This window comes from Corvus kubaryi, unplaced genomic scaffold (assembly GCF_017639235.1).
Source record: "Corvus kubaryi isolate FWS band 111438036 unplaced genomic scaffold, C.kubaryi_AGA036_p1.0 37397, whole genome shotgun sequence".
NCBI lineage: Eukaryota > Metazoa > Chordata > Aves > Passeriformes > Corvidae > Corvus > Corvus kubaryi.
Window position 1 is genome coordinate 18,908,002 of NW_024581136.1, and position 18,438 is coordinate 18,926,439.

Consider the following 18,438-nt stretch of genomic DNA (forward strand, 5'->3'; position numbering starts at 1 on the left):
CTCTTTCAGGATACCCAAGTCATTGACATTGATTATATGGAGGAAAGGAAAGATTTTACTTATGACAAAGTGAACTTCAAAAATCTCCCTGAATTTGCAGCTTATTTGCATGACTATGGACAAAAATATGTCATCATATTGGTAAGCATTTAATTACTCATTTTTTCCCTTGTAAACACTTTCATTACAGTTATTTATTTATTATTATTCTTATTCTATGTAATTATTGCACGTATAGCCTGTAATAATTGATGGAATATCCTGATTTCTTCTTTTCTTTGTTGCTTTCTGATTTCTTTAGGATCCTGCCATTAGCACCCAAAATCTGGTTGATGGAAGTTCCTATGGAAGCTACGTCAGGGGAACGCAGAGAAAAGTCTGGATTAATGAATCAGATGGAGTAACAGCACTGCTTGGGGAGGTAATCGTGGTTCCACACACTGGGACCTGATCTGTTGTCCTTGTTAGGATTTAATTTAGCTCAGGGGACCTATCTACCAGTGACAGATAAGTGTGTAAGGTCTCTTGTAGACGGAATGAATTCTCAAACTTTTTAAACTTTTTTCCCATTTTTTCCATTAAAACAGTATTTTTCATTAATCTTACATTCAAATTAATATTTTTTAAAATTTTAGGTTTTTAAAAGAAAAATAGAATTAAAATTGCAATTAAAATCACATTTGTTCACATTAGCTCTGCATTTTGTTTACATTAACACTAAAATTTTTATACATTAAAGTGTGATTTGAAGGCTCAAGGGACATTTCATCAGCCAGCTCCTATTTATTTCCAGTAGCTACTGAAGATCCTGACCCCACATTATCCTTTTAATTTATATTCTTAACTTCTATTGAGAATTTTCTCAGCTGTGTATGGTTCCTTACAAGAAAAAGAATTGAAAAACCCAAAGTTAGACTCCTCTTTCTGTGTCCAACCTGAGCAGATCTATGATTCTATAAACTCTTTTTATTCTTGCTCAAAGTGTATTAATCGTTTCCCTTTGAATATTCCAGGTGTGGCCAGGGGAAACTGTGTTCCCAGACTTCACCAACCCTGAATGCACGAGCTGGTGGGTGAACGAGTGCAAATTGTTCCATGACACTGTGCCCTATGATGGGCTCTGGATTGTGAGTAATTCACAATTTTCATTTCTATTTTTAAAATATTGATGATAGCAGATGTTTATTACATTAAGTTTTTATTGGATTGGACAGTATTTTTGATATCAGAAAGCAGATGTTGAAGAATAGCTACTAATAATTCCTTAAAGGATGACAGAATAGAATGGAAGACTTTTTTTAGAAAAAAGGAATTAAGGTAACTTTATTACATCCTGCATCTTTCCTTCCCAGGATATGAATGAAGTGTGCAACTTTGTTCAAGGCTCAAAAGGTGGTTGTGCACAGAATGAGTTAAACTACCCTCCTTACACTCCCTGTAAGTCCAGCTGCTTTTATCAGAACAATAAAATACCAAATAAAATTTTAACTGCCTTCAAGGATACAACGTGATTTTAGTGTAGCTCTTATGGGTGGGGGTTGGACATTCCTGTTGATGGAAAATATTGATCTGCTTGTATTTGTTTACTTCAGGTGTGGTTTATAGGACTGCCTCTTTTCTCTTGCCAAATAACTACTGGATATTTGTCATTGCATTAATTATGTCTGATGAGGTAACGATCCTCTTGCACTGTCAGTAGTTTTTGGGATATTTGCAGAACTAAAACAGAGTTCATGGTTTGTATTAATAGTAGTTTAAGTAACCTTTGCCAGCGTGTTGTCAGGTGGTGATTCAGGAATTCAGAGCACAGCTCTCAGTTCCTCGCACGGGTGCAAAGCTCAGGAGTGGAGGTTTCACAGAGCAAAGATGAACCAAACCAACAGCCAAGAGCAGCATTTTGGGTCTGGAGTAATTAAACTGCCTGAGTGCAAAAATAAAGAGGAAAAAGGGGCTTGGATATCATAAGCATTAAAGATTGGAAATATTAATAATAAAAATGTACCTTAACAGTGCTATTTGTATTCCTTTCTTCAAGATATTCTTGACAGACTCTTGTATTCCAAGACAATTTGCATGGACGCAGTGCAGAACTGGGGGAAGCAGTATGATGTCCACAATCTTTATGGATATTCCATGATCTTATCCAGTAAAAAGTAAGGAAAGCATCCTAAAATCCTGCAGAAAGGTTTTGGAGCAGTGCATGACCTGCATTTTCCAAAGTACCACGAGACTTGACTCCTAAAGGAATGAGATTCCTGGAAAACACTGTGTTATACTTGAGCCAATTTAGCCAAGGCAAAATCCAGAGCCTGGAGTTGGCAGGAAAAGCCACAAATTGGTTGTCAGAGCTGTGTAAAAAGATTATTTCAAATGAATATCTTGAACTTTGCTAAAATACAGCTGCAAAGAGGTCCCCATTCCTGTGATGAATAATCAGTGCAAATCAGTATAAAGCTTCGTACAGAATTATCGATGTCTGAGTTGTCTGTTCCTCTGTGTAATTCCAGTCTCATTTACTTTTCAGAGCCATTGAGGAGGTCTTTCCTGGAAAGAGAAGCTTCCTCATTTCGAGGTCTACTTTTGCGGGATCAGGAAAGCACTCAGGACACTGGCTGGGGGATAATGCAGCAACGTGGGATCACCTGAGATGGGCAATCCCTGGAATGCTGGAGTTTAACCTCTTTGGAATTCCTTATGTAGGACATCAGTTCGTGCCATCCTTTCAAAGCAGATAACAGATTATCTGACCAAGCACTCTCTAAATAACCACTTACATTGTCACCTCAAAATGAACCCTTTTTAGGAATCTCCTTTGAACATTTCTTTTCAATTGTCGATTTTTGATTTAGGCCATTTATTTTCATTTTTGTGGCTGTGGTGACATAAATGTGGGTAACAAACTTATTCTCTTTTATATCCCAATCCACCTCTTATTTTAGTAATTTTTAAACACTAGTGAGGGATGTGAAACACTTCCTGGTTTTCTTATCATTTCAAATTAGAGACATCCATTTAGAAGGGAAACAGCCAAATTCCTTTTTATGGTTTAAATTTGAACGGCTTTGAAGCTTTTTTCCCGTTCTGTGCATATTATCACCAAACAAGAAGGTAAAGATTTGGAAGAAGCAGAATGATGGGTGGTGTTAGCAGGGTGTCAGTTTAATTTTTTGGACAGCATAGCTGGATTTGGAAGGAGAACGGTACAAATGTGTTGTAGATTTTGAGGTGCAGAACACTGTACATCCAATGAATTCTGGGGTTTTTTTAAATTTTGTTTTAAAGATTGGAGCAGATATTTGTGGTTTCGGTGGCGACACCACAGAGGAACTTTGCAGACGATGGATGCAGGTGGGAGCATTTTACCCATTCTCCAGGAACCACAATGCTATAGATGCCATAGTAAGTTGTGCTTTCTGTTAAAAATTACTTTGTGTTACACATTTCCTTTAATATCACTTCTAATCATCACTCTCACTGAGTTTGAAAACAGAACTGTCTTTATGAAATATGAGAGGTTTGCTTTTGTAAGGGTTAATTGAGAATACACTTATTTGGCAACAGTTTTATGAACATGGGTTGTTCCTACCACCAAGGAACACTGAGGTCTCTGTGAGCCACCAGGCTGACTCCTGGGAGCTCCTTGGCATCAACCTGACTGCCAGGATGAAATCTGGAATAACCCTGGTGGACAAGGAGGGATGGGGGACAGGACATCAGGTCACAGCACCAGTACAGAGCTTCCCTGCCGAACCCCAGCCTCTCTGAACCAGCTTTTCACACGCTTGGCGAAGTGTTTTTGAAAACTTGGAAATAATAATAGTGGATATTTGTTTCCAGTCTCAAGATCCAGCTGTATTTGGAGCCAACTCCTTGTTGGTGAACAGCTCCAAGCATTACCTGAACATTCGCTACACTTTGCTGCCCTACCTGTACACGCTGCTCTACAAAGCTCACACCCAAGGGCACACGGTCGTGAGGCCACTGCTACACGAGTGAGTTTGGGAGTTTTATAACCAATGAGAAAATCTGACACATTTAATATGGTTGGGGGACTTTCTAAACCTCTATCCTGTGAAAATGCACATCGGGATATCTGTAGACAACTTCCCAATTTATGAAATCTCATTTTGGTGTAATCAGGAGGGTGATTTTTGTGTGACATTCTGTACTCATGATGGAGGACAATCAGTACCCTGAAACCTTGGGATTGCTGCTGATATAAATCACAAAAAAACCCAATTTCTGCTCTCTCCTTCACCTGTATCCAGGTTCTACTCTGATGAAATAACATGGAACATCGACAGGCAGTTCCTGTGGGGCCCTGGGCTGCTGATTTCCCCTGTTCTTGAGCCGGTAGGTTTGGATGTTTTGGGATCTATCTTGTAACTATGGGCCATGTTGAGTCACGTTTCCTCCCTTCATTTATTGCTTCCAGTGAGAGAGCCCACAGCACATTTTTATCCCTGCTGAGATGGAAAATCTTGTAGTTAAATCCCACTCCTCTTTTCCACTCCTCTATGGAATCAAAGACATCTGGTCTGATATTCTGGTTTACCTCTTCCTCACATCATCTCTGAACTTCCTTTGGAGTCAGCTTCTCTTGCTGCATTTCAGCTTCTCTGTGGTGCAACAAGAAAGCAAAAAGATTGTGGGTTATTCAGTGGCAGAATCTTGTAAATAATGATCTCTCCTGCCAGCAACACATTAGCCATGGAGAAACAGAAAACATTTGTTAAATACAGAAAGGGAAAGCGAGGAATCTGAAAGGTGCCAGCCCCCAAAAATGTGGAAATAGAGGAGATAGAGAGATTCTTGTGGATATGATCTGGTTCACTGGCTTTGAAGCACTGTGACTTTGGGTGGCTTCCAATGAGCTGCCACTTTGCAGAGCAGCACTTCAGTTACAGCCCAGCAGCTTTGCAGAAATTGTGCTTGGATTGCCCTTCCTCCTGTCTGGGCACCATCCTAAACACCAGGAAAGCAAACAGCAAAGAGTAGAAGTATCAATGATTTTCTCACAGTGGACTTTAGCTTTGTGGGAGAATTGAGTTTATTTGATGAAGTTGAATAATGAGAGTTGTTTCTTTATTCCCTTTTAGGGTGTGGAGTACACTCGTGTGTACTTTCCTGATGCAGCGTGGTACGAGTATGACACGGTAAGGAAATGCAGGCAATATTATGGGATATTACACCATTTTCTAAATAGGAATGTGATGAGCTAGGATTGTCAGCCCTGCTTTGGGGAAAGAGAGCTGAAGTAAAGCCTTTGGTGTTACTTGGGAGACAAGGGATGAAGGGTGGTGGGATAAGCACAAGAATTGGTGACTAAAGAAAGGGCTCAGATTATGACATTAAATCACAGTGATATGCAGTTACTTTACCTTTATGTGCCCATTAGTCCATTGGTATTTACATAACTGAAGCTTTTTTTATAAGGAACAATGTGATGAAACTCAAGAGTGTTAAGAAAACACTCAAGAGTGTTAAGAAAATCACTCCTGGGTCATACAAAATTCCTGTTCTCTTTTCCATTCCATAAGGGTGAACCAGTCCTTATGAGGAAATTGTGGCACGATTTACAAACCCCAAAGGAACAAATGGGGCTGCACCTGAGAGGAGGATACATTTTCCCTACTCAGCAACCAGGCAACACCACAGTGGCAAGGTAGGCTCCCAAACTGAAAACTTTTATGCTTTCTTTTTTTCCCCCACAACTGGGCTGAAGACTTTCAGGTTACAAATAAGCAGCAGCCCATTGTATTTAGGATTTTTCACCTTGAAGTGTGGGAATTGCTGGGAGACAAACCTCCCTTCCACACCTTCAGGGATGAGTTGTGGCTTTATTTGCATAGCAATTTGTAAACCCACTGGGTATTTTAATGCATTTGCATGAAAATAAAAGGCAACCGAGGATTAAGCTAAGGCAATTCTCCAAGGACTGTGACCCTGCTGGGTGTCACACTCTTACATGAACATGGAGGATCTAGTGAGGCTGTTTAAACATTTGTTATACGCATAAATCTCTTTCCACAGCCGCAAGAATCCAATGGGACTCATAATTGCCCTGGATATCAACAATGAAGCTTCTGGGGATTTGTTCTGGGATGATGGAGAATCTACAGGTGAGCAGCCATCAATAGTGAAATAAATTAGATTAACAAAGATTTAGTATGCTCAAATTTCAGTGTCCCCACTGAACAGAAGATGCTGTAACACACTACTGCTACTTGCTCATAAACCAGGTTTGCGTCACTTTTAAGTAGAAAACTGTGACTATTATTAATGTAAGATTAAAGTAGCAACTTAATATGACACAGGTGAAGAAAAAAGACACTAGACTCTACTTTAAGGTCAAACCTCTGGTTTTCAGGAGAAATCTTTAGATTGACAGGAGATGACAGAGTTTTCCCATGGAATTTAGGCAAACCACTGCCCATCCAGGGAGGTATCTGAATATCAACATTGGAAAACTTTGCGCATTCCACTCGCACAACTCCATCTTCTTGTGGGCTACACCAATCATATCTCCCAGGAAAACTCCCAAGCCTCTGCTTTTGGGAATTTAGGGAAAGTTAGGGATGCTTTTAAGAAATAAAGCAGTGGTTCAGCTGATTATTGCTGCCATAAACACGGCAGGCCTTGGGTGGCTGCTGTGTGTGGGGGTGACAGCTCGATGAGCTCCTTTGGCCTAAAATAACAAAGCCATTACTGCCCTCACTGCTGCTGCCAAACAAAGCAATAAAACATTTGATCATTTCATGGCCTGCCCAAAACTTACAGGTTGCAGTTTTCCAGGGGAACCATTTACAATTTGCTTGTGGTGACAGGATTTGTACATGGAAAAAACTGCCAGATTGACCACGCTTTATATTTGTTTTTCCTGGTCATGTGTTATTTCCTCTCATATTGTTCCATGGCATTTATCATTATTATCATCATCATCTTCACCACCATTATTTTTGCATGAGGAACCCTTATTTAGGGTACTTAAAAGGATTAGTTTTGACCCAAATTTTTATATTTAAGACAAACTGAGAAGAAATAACAGTAGAATAAAAATCATTGCATTTTAGAAGAGCTGATTTCAATGAGTTTTTGCAGAGAAAATGAGATCTCCTGGGAGACTGGCCAAAGGAAAAAAGAAAAAGGGACATTTCAGTTCCTCAAAGAAACATTAGTAAATATTTGGGTTGCTTAGTGCAGCTTTGAATGCAGTCCTGGTAATTAATAGTTTATTGGTCTCTAGCAGTGGCACAGCCCTATTTTATTTTTATTATTTTCTGCACTCCAAGTGTAACTTCTCCCTTTACCTTTTAGGTACAATTGAGAATAAAGCCTACATTTACTATGAGTTTAAAGTTTCCAATGTAAGTATTTGATTTTAAATGATCTTCTCTCCATTTTTGATTTTTATCCAGTGTCTTCCAAGAGCATTCTTTTCTCTCTTTTTTTCTCCTGTAAGATTTGCTGGAAAACAAAATATTTGCCAAAGCCAAGAGGAATGATGTTCAAAGTACTCCCATTTAACTGGGATGAGATCTGTTGTCTTTTCTCCTCCTAGTTAATACAAATATCTAAATAACTCCTATTTGCTTTCACATTATAAACTCAGCAGCAATATTTACTGAACAAGAGAACTCTAAAGCATAAGAGGCATTTAAAATGGAGTAAAAAAGGAGAAGCATGGAGTGTTTGTGACTCTGAAGATAGTGGGAATGTAAAAAATATATGTTTTTATACTGTGAAAATACAGCTGAATGTCTCCAAAGAGTGAGGAAAACCCACACCTTGTCTGAACCCCCAGAAACTACATGAGGGTTAAGTTTTATTGTGTTGATTATTTTAAGCTGAAAGTGCCTTTGCAGGGTTAATTGACATCAGGGTGGAGTCCTGAGAGTGCTTCTATCCAACATTGACAGTAACTATTGCATAACAAGGATTGCAAATAACATGATAACATATTATTTGTACAATAATAATAATGATAATAATCTCTGTTAAAGGTATTCATTCCTTTGCCTTGATGAAAGAGCATAGAACAAGTGAGAGAATGCAGCGGAACACGAGTGAAGAGCATGAATGTTATTTTTTAAAATCATAATTAACCAAAGAGTCATTTGTAGATAAGACACCCTGATCACTGTTGGAGTTTGAAACTCCTGTAGCCCAATCATCCCTTGACTGTGATGACATTGAATTAAAAATAAACCTAAATGTTCCCATGGAGAGCAATAAGGAAGTTCTACTCACGTGTGACAGCCATGGTGCAGTTCCTCTGCTTGGACTCTTAATCTAAAAATAATTAATGACATGGACTAGGAAGTGGTATTTTTATATCAAGAGAAGTGAGTAAGAACATTTGGTTGTTGGAACCCAGCGAGATCCCAGACAGGTGGAGTTTATCTGCCCTGTCACAGACCCGCCCCAGCCTTTCCTTATTTCCCAAGCAAGGAGAAAAAGCTGAAAAACTAATCTGAAGATTATTGTACATATGATAGAAAGCTTTATTGTGATAACAACAAGCAGGGTAATAATTAATGCATAAGAAAAAGGTATTGGCTTATTTATGCTCCAGTGTGAAAATCTTCACAGAAAAAAAATGGTTAAATCAGGAGGATTTGGGGCAGATTTTTACCATAAGAATATGACTACTATATTATTTTTCAGAATGTTCTACAAATGACTGCTACACACAGCAATTACACTGATCCAAACAACCTGATATTTGAGGAAATCAAGATTCTGGGATTGTCCCAGGAAGTGACAGCAGTTTCTGTGTCTCAGGACAATGTTGTGCAAAATTATCCCCTTAATATCACCTATGATCCTGTGAGAAAGGTAAAGCAATAACAGGAGAATGGAAAGTAAACATATATTTACAATTGCATCACCTTTATTTTATGCATTGCAAAGGACAGTACTTAGTGCCAGTGTTGCTCCAATGAAATACACTGCGAGTTTTATTACAGAATAAAAGTACAATTGCATTCAACTCTGCCGCATAAAAGTGCACCTCAGTTATGCTCTCAGTGCAGCAGGCAGTTTAGTTATGCAGTTGTTCCTGGATTTATTCCTGTTTGCTTCCAAGGAAGCTGTGGGATTCATTCCATTTGTTTAGAATCTTAATTTTTCAGATTTTATCTGTAAAAATATCAGTTGTGTGCGTTTGTGAAAGTGAGACTGTACCAAATCTTACAAGATGGGATTTTGTGAATTTTCAAGTTTTAAGTGTATTATTCTTGAGGACCAGCACGTCTTCTGACCAAAGGAAAGCTGGATGGGGTTTGGCATTTAATAACTGTTTATTGTTTAATATTTATAAGGTTGCTGTTATAAGAGGACTTCAGCTTGAACTGGGAAAATCTTACACAATCAACTGGACTCTCGGTGTGAGCACCAATGAAAGGTTTGATTGTTATCCCAACCTCGATCCAACAAAAGAAAAATGTGAACAACTTGGCTGTACCTGGGAAGTAAGTCGTTATTTCACTAAGCTAATTAGACAAAAATAAATAAATTCCAGAATGAAAGGTTTTCCTCTGTGGTTGTTACAGAATAAATGTAGTCTGGGAGATTTGTCAGGTTTAAATACAATGGGGGCACAGGCCTCAGCTGGCCTGGACTGGTGGATTTTATTTACCTCACCAGTTGGCAACCATGTAAATTCTCCTCCAAATCATATCAGAAGTTGAGGAAACATGTGGTATTTTTTGAAAGATGGAAAGAAATATTGTTAGAATTATGAAAAAGTAGAATTGCATCTTCAGCTGCCCCTTCTGCCTCTCCCTGGCACCGTGGCCTGCAAGGCTCAGCCCCTTTGTGTCACCTTCACAGTCACTGAGGGACATTTTAAGTCAAACCAACTCCCCTGGATCTCAGTTTGAGAGGAAATCCTTGAATTGCACAGAAGTTTTGGTTCATTTGTGAACTTAATTGTTTGTACCCACACCAAGGAGCTATTTCCAAACCACAATCCCTGACGCGAAGTTCTTTAACACGTGGTTTTATTATTAATTATTAATAAACATGTGGGAGCAACATGTCCTGGCAGGGTTGAACTTCAGAGGTGCCTCCAACTAAATTATTCCATGTTCTTCTAAATCTCAAATGTCCATTTTGGGCCTTTCCCATAGGAATGGAGCTCAGAATTCTGTGCTGGCTGCTGAAGTGGGTGATGAACTGCTCTGGTTTTGTTGCACTATTAAAAGAATTTTTTGTAATTTTGGACTTTTGGAAATGTCAGGAGATATCAGAAGAGCAGGATGTAATTTTCACTGGATATATTAAGGATAATTTGTGTGAATAAAGCCAGTGGAAAGATCTGCTCTGACGTTGCCTGAGTATGAAATGGGTTTTGGGCACATCCCCTTGAAGGCAACCAGAGAGCAATGGGATTAAAAGGGAGGAAGCTTTAGGAATTTCCACAAGCCAAGATTAAACCATGTTGAGGGATTGACCTGAAGATCACAGAGATGGGGAAATGAAATCCATCCTCACTGCATGAGGATTCAGTTTCCTGACTGAACTATTTGTACAGCCTTCACTGGATATCTGCTTCAGTGTAGAGATTATTCTGTATTATTTTATTATTCAGGATTCCATTAACCTTCCCCCAAATTCTACATTTAATAGAGATCTGATAAAAACAGGATTCCACGCTAATACCTAATAAAAAATCCAGCTGGCTCACTAACCTGAAACTCCTTTCTCTTTGCACCAGGAGACACCAAATTCGAGTGTTCCTGCCTGCTATTACAGCTCCAACAATCCTTACTCTGTCATGAGCCTAAATTATTCCTCCACTGGAATCGTAGCCACCCTCAGCTTGGACAGTGCCAAGGTCAGAGCTAACGAGAATGCCACGGCCCCAATCAGCACCCTACTCCTGGAGGTGAAATATCATCTCAACAACATGCTGCAGTTCAAGGTAATGCCAGCCCAGAACTCCTAGAATGTTTTATTTATGGAAATTCAAAGGGCTTTTTACAGCCAAATTTATACTTAGACTGTAGCAGCCTTGTGTAAATATGCTTCTCCTTCTAACCAATTATTATTGCTCTTAGCTTGCATCTTTTTGCGTCCTAGAATCCTAGCACTCCATTTTACAAAGAAATCACATGAATCAAAGGTGTAATGTCAGTGTGTAGATGTCATGTCAACCAGGAACTTTGAAAATATTTTGTTAATATGCAGGTAAACGTATCTGTAAGCGCTATCATGACTCTACAACTTATTTTTACGTCCATTATTCTAAATCATTCTAAAATATTCTATACACTGGGTAACTGTAATTTATTGCCATGAGTTTAATAATATTGAGCCAAGTGGTGAGACATCAAAAACGAACTTCTTTCCACTTTCAGAATACATTAAATACATTAAATTGCATTAAAAATAAATACATTTTTAATGTTTTTTCAGAAAACATTAAAAAGGATCTCTAAAAGTTGAGTAAAAGATGAACCAGAAAATTATTTTATTACACTTGCAAAGTATATGCACCTATATTTTAAATATAAGTTTATACTTTAAATTAATATAGATAATTGTACGAGCTGCTCCTGATCCAAAATAAATTTTTAAGGTTTGTTGGTTGGGATTTTTTTTCCCCAACAAAATCCTGTGAAGGAACTGATTCAAGAAATATGCATTTGAAAGAAAATACTCATCACAGAAAGAGTTTTTAAACTGGTATCAGGTTCAGATTTCAGACAACTGACCTGCTGAAATAACCTGATTTTTGCTTCACAGATCTCTGATTCCCAAAGCCCACGATACGAGGTTCCAGTGCCCCTGAACCTGCCCAGCTCCCCCACGAGCACGAGCCAGGACCGGCTCTATGAGGTCGCAATCCAGATCAAACCCTTTGGGATCCAAATCCGCCGCAAAAGCACGGGGACAGTCATGTAAGCCACTGCCCCTTTATCTTATCTCTCCTTGTTTTGGTAGCTCTTTCCAAGCCAAACCTTTTCTCTGTGCGTGTGTTGGAGTGAGGAACACTGGCAGCTCTGAAGGCTGTTCCTCATGCGCTTCCCAAGTTTCTGGCAGGCACAATGATTTTCTACACTTCCTAAAATGTTCCTTAGGGTGACCACAACACTGATCATTAAGGGTTGGCCATTTGGGTCAGTTTTGGGAAATGGTTAGGAAAAAAATTGAAGGAAGTAGTGTCCCAACTACCTTGAGATGGATTTTGGTAACATGATACACAAGTCTAGCATGAGCTGCATTTTCTTCCTTGATTAAGTCAGAGCTAGAAAACAGAGAACAGTTGAATGTGTTTTTTAGTCAAAAAAACAATTTTTAAAAATTTCTTAAAGTACTCAAAACTTAATTGTGAGTTGAGTTGCCTTTTGCCAACCAGAATAGTAATTCAGCCTGCAATTGAATCTCCTGGAACAATGGAATTCTCTGGCAGAGCCCACCAGGCTGCAGTTTGGTTTCTAACTGGAAAGAAGCTGATCTATAATAAATATGACCTGTGAATGGAATTTCAGTGTAATCTGCGCAGAAAGTTCAGTGAACTGTATAAAGCACTTTATTTACTCTATTCCATGTGGCTCCAGTGCTCAGTCTGAGAGGAAAATAGGATTGCAGTGTCCTGAAATGCATTTTCTCACTAAATTGCCAAAATATGATGCAACTTGCAGTGCTTGATGCCTGTGTGTAATTCCTCTCTGAGAGACACAGAGGACTTCGTGTCCCTAAACTCTTCAGCAGTTATTAGACACCCCCATTTCGTGTGCTTTAAGTTTTCTCGATAACCACAACACTCTTAGCCCACTTTTACTGATTTGCAGAGAAAAAGAGTGGCCTAAAACAAAGTGTCTGCCACAAACACAGCACTGAGCACACTCTATTCTTATTTTCCCTTTCCTCTTCCCATTCCAGCTGGGATTCAGGCCTGCCCACCTTCACCTTCAGCGACATGTTCATTCAGATTTCCACCCGCTTGGCATCCCAGTACATCTACGGATTCGGAGAAGCTGAGCACCCCACGTTCCGACACAACATGAACTGGCACACCTGGGGAATGTTCACCAGGGACCAGCCTCCAACTGTAAGTAGGCAAAGAAGAAGAAAATGTGATGTTTTGGACCAATAGAGTGCAGAAATATTTGGCAGGACTTTAAAATCCACTAAGTATCTGCTGGTACTGGGCATTGGCTCTGGCTGTATTTATCATCACTTATAATTTAGATGGTGTCTCCATGGCAAAAGCCTTCTGTAAACCCATTATTTGTGATCTGCAAGAACAATGTGAAGAGTTCAGGCCCTCAGTCAGATGTTGGAAGGTGACAAATGGCTTAGGAGTAACAGCACGTTCCTCCTTTTTTTCATTCCTCTCAGCTCATTGTTTTGAAAATTAGACATGAGTCAGAACAATTCCTATTGCTTGGGGATTAATTTAGTACTTACAGGGGTAAAGCAGAAATCTTACCTCTATTTATTTATCTTATTTCCTACAAGATAGCAAATTTCCAATTATCAGGGAATGGCCAATGAAATAGCAGCAGCTAATTATAGCTCTAACTTCCAGTTCAGGTTTTGAATATATTTTGAGATAATAAAATATAACAGAATGCCACCAGTACCTCCTGAGCACGTAGACACTTGGTCCTGTTTGCAAAGCAGGGAAGGTTTTGTCCTGAGGAAGCACCTTCTCATCAGTGACATTTACGTGCAGCAATACCTTTGCTTTCCTTCCTGCCTGAGCAGTCTGGACGAGACTGACAAATTGTGGAGTTCAAAGTGACCTTCTGCAGATCTGTTTTGTGGTTAGGTAGGGTTTAGGTGTATAAATTTCAGGTTTATTTGTTATGTTTGGTAATTGTCTCGTCTTTTATTGAATTTATTACTAAACGTTAATAATCAAATGTTTGCACTGTTTCCCCAGTAAAATGTATTTTATTTTATTCGCAGTACAAGATGAACTCCTATGGTTATCAGCCATTTTATATGGCTCTTGAAGAAGATGGCAATGCCCACGGTGTTCTCTTGCTTAACAGCAATGCGATGGGTAAGAAACCCTTCACTTTATTTCATAAAATCATGAAATGGTCTTGGTTGGAAGGGGCATTAAAGCTCATCCTGTTCCACCCCCCTGCAGGGACACCTTCCACTGCCCCAGGTTGCTCCAAGCCCCATCCAACCTGGCCTTAGACACTTCCAGGGATCCAGGGGCAGCCACAGCTTCTCTGGGCAACCTCAGGGCCTCATCCCCCGCCTCAGAGGGAACAATTTCTTCCCAACATCCCATCTAAACCTCCTCTCTGCCAGTTTGAAGCCTTTCCCTCTTTTCCAGTCCCTCCAGACCTTTGTAAATTGTCTCTCTCCATCTTCCTCTGTGTGTTCCTTTTTTACAGTCAGTGTTTTGCACTAGTGGCAAATCCAGGCCTCCTTTTGTCCTTTCCTTCCCTCCATTTCCAGATGTGACTTTCCAGCCCACCCCTGCCCTGACCTACCGCACCATCGGAGGAATTCTCGACTTCTACATGGTCTTGGGCCCAACTCCTGAACTCGTGGTTCAAGAATACACTGAAGTAGGAGCCTGACTAATGCTGGGCTTGGGGGGGGGGGGGAAGGGGTTGTTTTAGTTCCTCTTCACCTCTTCACCACAAACCTCCTTTCCTATTTTCAGCTGGTTGGCCGCCCAGTCATGCCACCCTACTGGTCCTTGGGATTCCAGCTGTGCCGCTACGGATACGCGAACGACTCGGAGATCGCCCAGCTGGTGGAGGAAATGAAGGCAGCTCAGATTCCCTATGTACGTTGGGAGCAAATAACATTTGAGCTTTTTGGCTTTGTAGCATTGACTAGAACCATTTAAACGCTAAACCACAAACCAACCAAAAAAACCCCACTGGGGTAGAGAAGAGCAGGTTTAGTTCCACAGACTCTGGGCTGTGTTAAAAGTTGCTTAATTTTCTTTATCATTCACACCAAAGAATGACAGGAAGGAGCAGTGATCGAGAAGAAAAACAAGCAAGGAAAAAATGAAGCAGCAATCTTTTCAGTGCTGTAATGCTCCTGGTCAAATCAGCTGTGATTTGGCCCAGGTTGTTGTTGGGATAGTTGGAATAGCACAGAGATCTAACAAAATTATGCTATAAATTGAATGTGTCTTCATTTTAAATGTAATAATATCAGTGTTTCAAGGTAGAACAACAGTTTCCATTGTTTCCCCATAGCAATGGAAATATAGGTGCAATTTCTGTGTACACACATCAGGACAAACCCAGTTTTTTCCTCTATCATCATGTATCAATTCCTACCCTCAGATCAGATGCAGCAGTGAAAGGTTTATTTTGCTTTGGACTTGATGACAGATGTGTAATATTCATTTAACAACTGCAGCCTGATGTTACCACTGCTTCCAGTTTTACACCTCAAAAGTTCTGTATTTTACTTATTTTGGTGGATTTTCAATATTTGGCAAAAAAAGGGAAAAAAACCATTTAAAATTAATTGGGTTTTTTTTGAACTGCAGGATGTCCAGTATGCAGATATTGACTACATGGACAGGCAAATGGACTTCACCATTAGCCCACGCTTTGCTGGATTACCGGCTCTGATCGACAAAATCAAAGCAGAAGGAATGAGATTTATCATTATCCTGGTCAGTTTGGAACATTGCTTTCAAATTTCAATACGGCATCACAAAATGGAGGATATATTCAACTTGAGTTTTGAGTATAAGGACAAAAGTGTTTTTAATTGTAGGATCCAGCCATTTCTGGGAATGAAACCGATTATCCTACCTTCTCCAGAGGTGTGGACAATGATGTCTTCATAAAACGGCCTGATACCAATGAAATTTTATATTCCAAGGTACTGTGCAGGGAGGAGTATTGAAACCTGTGTGTTGTTGATGTGCAGTTTGGATTCAGTGTGGTTGGAGTATTTGAAATATTCTTTGTCCTGCTAGGTCTGGCCATTTCTTCCCAATGTCCAAGTCAATGAGTCACTACCTGAACAAACACAAATACAGGTAAATATTGACATGGTTTGGTTCTGGACTCAAATACAGACATTAATTAATGGAATTAATTAATGAAAATAGCAGCAAACTCATTGATAAATCTCATGGAAAAATAAGTTGCAGAAACTGGCTAAATCATCCTAAGAGCCAAAAAAAATCAGTGAACAAGTAATTATTTTTTGTCTTTTTTAAAATTTTCATTTAAAAATTCCAGAATTTTTCCAGAATGGGATGTCTTCAGTCCCCTTATCTGACTTGTTTTCCTTCTGTTTTTACAGCTCTACGGAGCACATGCTGCTTTCCCAGACTTCTTCCGCAATTCCACGGCGGAGTGGTGGAAGAAGGAAATCCTGGAGGCCTACAGCAACCCCAACGCCTCGAGAAGCCTCAAGTTTGATGGCCTGTGGACTGTAAGTGTAGAAATCTGATTTCTGGATTGTTTTTCTCTGCCAGACATTGGTGGAGAGGGCCCCAGTTCCCAATATCTGCACTGCTCTGGCAGAAGTATCCATGTTAAATTCTCGTTAAGGAAATGTTGGACTTGATGATCTTGGAGGTTGTTCCCTTGAAACAAAGACTCGCTGAATCACAGAATGGTTTGGATTGGAAGAGATCTTAAAAATCTTCTATTCCCACACCTCCCACTATCCCAGGGTTCTCCAAGCCCCAATGTCCAGCCTGGCCTTGGGCACTGCCAGGGATCCAGGGGCAGCCCCAGCTGCTCTGGGTACCCTGTGCCGGGGCCTCCCAGGGAACAATTCCTTCTCAATATCCCACTTAATCTTGCCCTCCTTCAGCTCAAGGCCATTCCCCCTTTTTCTTTTTCTGTCACTCCATGCCCTCATGCCCTTTCCTGCCTTTTTGTCAGCCCCTTTATGGAACATGGGATGTCCAGCTGAGATGGCAGCTGCAGGGGCTCCTGAGGAACCTTATGTGTAATTCAGAATTTATAGTGTTCTGCAGCAGACTATGGGGTTTTTCTCTGTGTTTTTAGGACATGAATGAACCAGCAGCTTTTGTGAATGGTGCCTTGGATGGCTGTAGGAATGACCTCCTAAATAATCCTCCCTATATGCCTGGTAAGTCTGATCCCTCCTTAGAACAGTTTTTTTAGGTTTTTCTGGTTCCTACGTAAATTCTTACCTGGTAGATGGGGCCTAAAAGCCTAAATAAAGATGGGTTTATAAACCCACAGCTCCTCACTGAACGTGGCCCTTTATTTCTGAGATTATGGGCACACTGCAAGCCCAGACACTTCAGCAGGAGCAGGAGCTGTGCAGCACTTTGTAAAAATAGAGTTCTTTCCAGTTCCTCGCTGCATATGGATTTTGATCCCTATTTTGTGTCTAAGTGCTTTGCTTGAGGCATGGCAGAGAATTGAGCTCTCTGTTTTGCGGTTTTCTCAGATGAATAATGCAATTAATTAAAAATTTAGAAAATATCCATGTGTTTCCTTTCATTATCATTTATGTGAGCAGTCAAATGCTTGAAATGCTTTGGTTTCTTAGCTCGGCTTTCCTGAAATGCTGTACTAATTAGGAATTATTTATTAATGGTTTATTAGCATATCTCGCTGCTTACTGTTGTATTCAGGTTTCATGAGTGGTTTCTCAGGAATTTCCAGGAAATTAATATTCAGACACAGATCATACCCCCACCACACCCATTTTTCTGTTTATGTGGTTGGTGTGACAGTGTTTAAAAAGATTTGAAATATATTCTGATCTACTCTGATTATTCTTTGAGCCTCTGTAGTAAGAGCATCTGTAACCGAACTATTAAAACATTCACAGACCCAGATACCTGCAGAGGAATATTGGAAATAGTCCATTTTGGAGAAGACATTTTTATAGTTATAAATAAGTGACAGTATAAAGAGACTGAATGCCTAACAGATTAGGAAAATTAAGGAAAAGTAACTCAAATGATTAGTATATGCCTATTGATAATAATAAATATGTTTCTTCCCTTTCCACAAGGTTTGGGATACAGGTCAGAAGGATTACCCTACAAAACTATGTGCATGGAAGCTCAACAATACCTCGCAGATGGGACCCCAGTCAGACACTACGATGTCCACAGCCTTTATGGATGGTCCCAAGCCAAACCCACGCTGGAGTAAGTGCTTTGCATATTCCATGCTGTCTCCAAAATGTGTTCCAAATGGATATTCCATGTCTACATTCCTACAGCCAAAACTGTCAGTGGTTTATTTCAGATGCCTGAGTGATCTTTCTCTTCACTCTGATTAATTTGGTTCTTCAATCCAGCTCCAAGTGGAGTTGGATGCTCCAAGGACTGGGCAGCTCCTGGAGTTATTCCAGTCAGGGATCTCCCTGTGGTGCAGGAAGGGAGGTGGGACCAGAGCTGCAGGAGAAGGTGAGGGGGGTCTGTGCTGGGCTGAGCTGGAGCTGTGCTTCCATGGTTCCCCTGCAATAAATCCCTTCGGCACATAA

General features: G+C 40.0%; 1 protein-coding gene across 1 annotated transcript in view; it reads left to right on the plus strand.

The window, feature by feature from the left end:
* SI (sucrase-isomaltase) overlaps positions 1-18,438 on the plus strand; it is a 43,145-nt gene that overhangs the window by 13,093 nt on the left and 11,614 nt on the right. Inside the window, exons 11-37 of the mRNA XM_042042415.1 lie at positions 10-141; positions 302-421; positions 1,014-1,127; positions 1,353-1,437; positions 2,036-2,153; positions 2,525-2,696; positions 3,283-3,399; positions 3,838-3,992; positions 4,269-4,353; positions 5,100-5,156; positions 5,541-5,665; positions 6,034-6,122; positions 7,318-7,367; positions 8,668-8,838; positions 9,324-9,473; positions 10,721-10,927; positions 11,752-11,906; positions 12,892-13,060; positions 13,924-14,020; positions 14,431-14,543; positions 14,642-14,767; positions 15,491-15,619; positions 15,724-15,831; positions 15,929-15,991; positions 16,261-16,392; positions 16,977-17,061; positions 17,962-18,100. Coding sequence (XP_041898349.1) covers positions 10-141; positions 302-421; positions 1,014-1,127; positions 1,353-1,437; positions 2,036-2,153; positions 2,525-2,696; positions 3,283-3,399; positions 3,838-3,992; positions 4,269-4,353; positions 5,100-5,156; positions 5,541-5,665; positions 6,034-6,122; positions 7,318-7,367; positions 8,668-8,838; positions 9,324-9,473; positions 10,721-10,927; positions 11,752-11,906; positions 12,892-13,060; positions 13,924-14,020; positions 14,431-14,543; positions 14,642-14,767; positions 15,491-15,619; positions 15,724-15,831; positions 15,929-15,991; positions 16,261-16,392; positions 16,977-17,061; positions 17,962-18,100 — 3,263 coding nt within the window. The remainder of the gene's footprint in view (positions 1-9; positions 142-301; positions 422-1,013; positions 1,128-1,352; positions 1,438-2,035; positions 2,154-2,524; positions 2,697-3,282; positions 3,400-3,837; positions 3,993-4,268; positions 4,354-5,099; positions 5,157-5,540; positions 5,666-6,033; positions 6,123-7,317; positions 7,368-8,667; positions 8,839-9,323; positions 9,474-10,720; positions 10,928-11,751; positions 11,907-12,891; positions 13,061-13,923; positions 14,021-14,430; positions 14,544-14,641; positions 14,768-15,490; positions 15,620-15,723; positions 15,832-15,928; positions 15,992-16,260; positions 16,393-16,976; positions 17,062-17,961; positions 18,101-18,438) is intronic.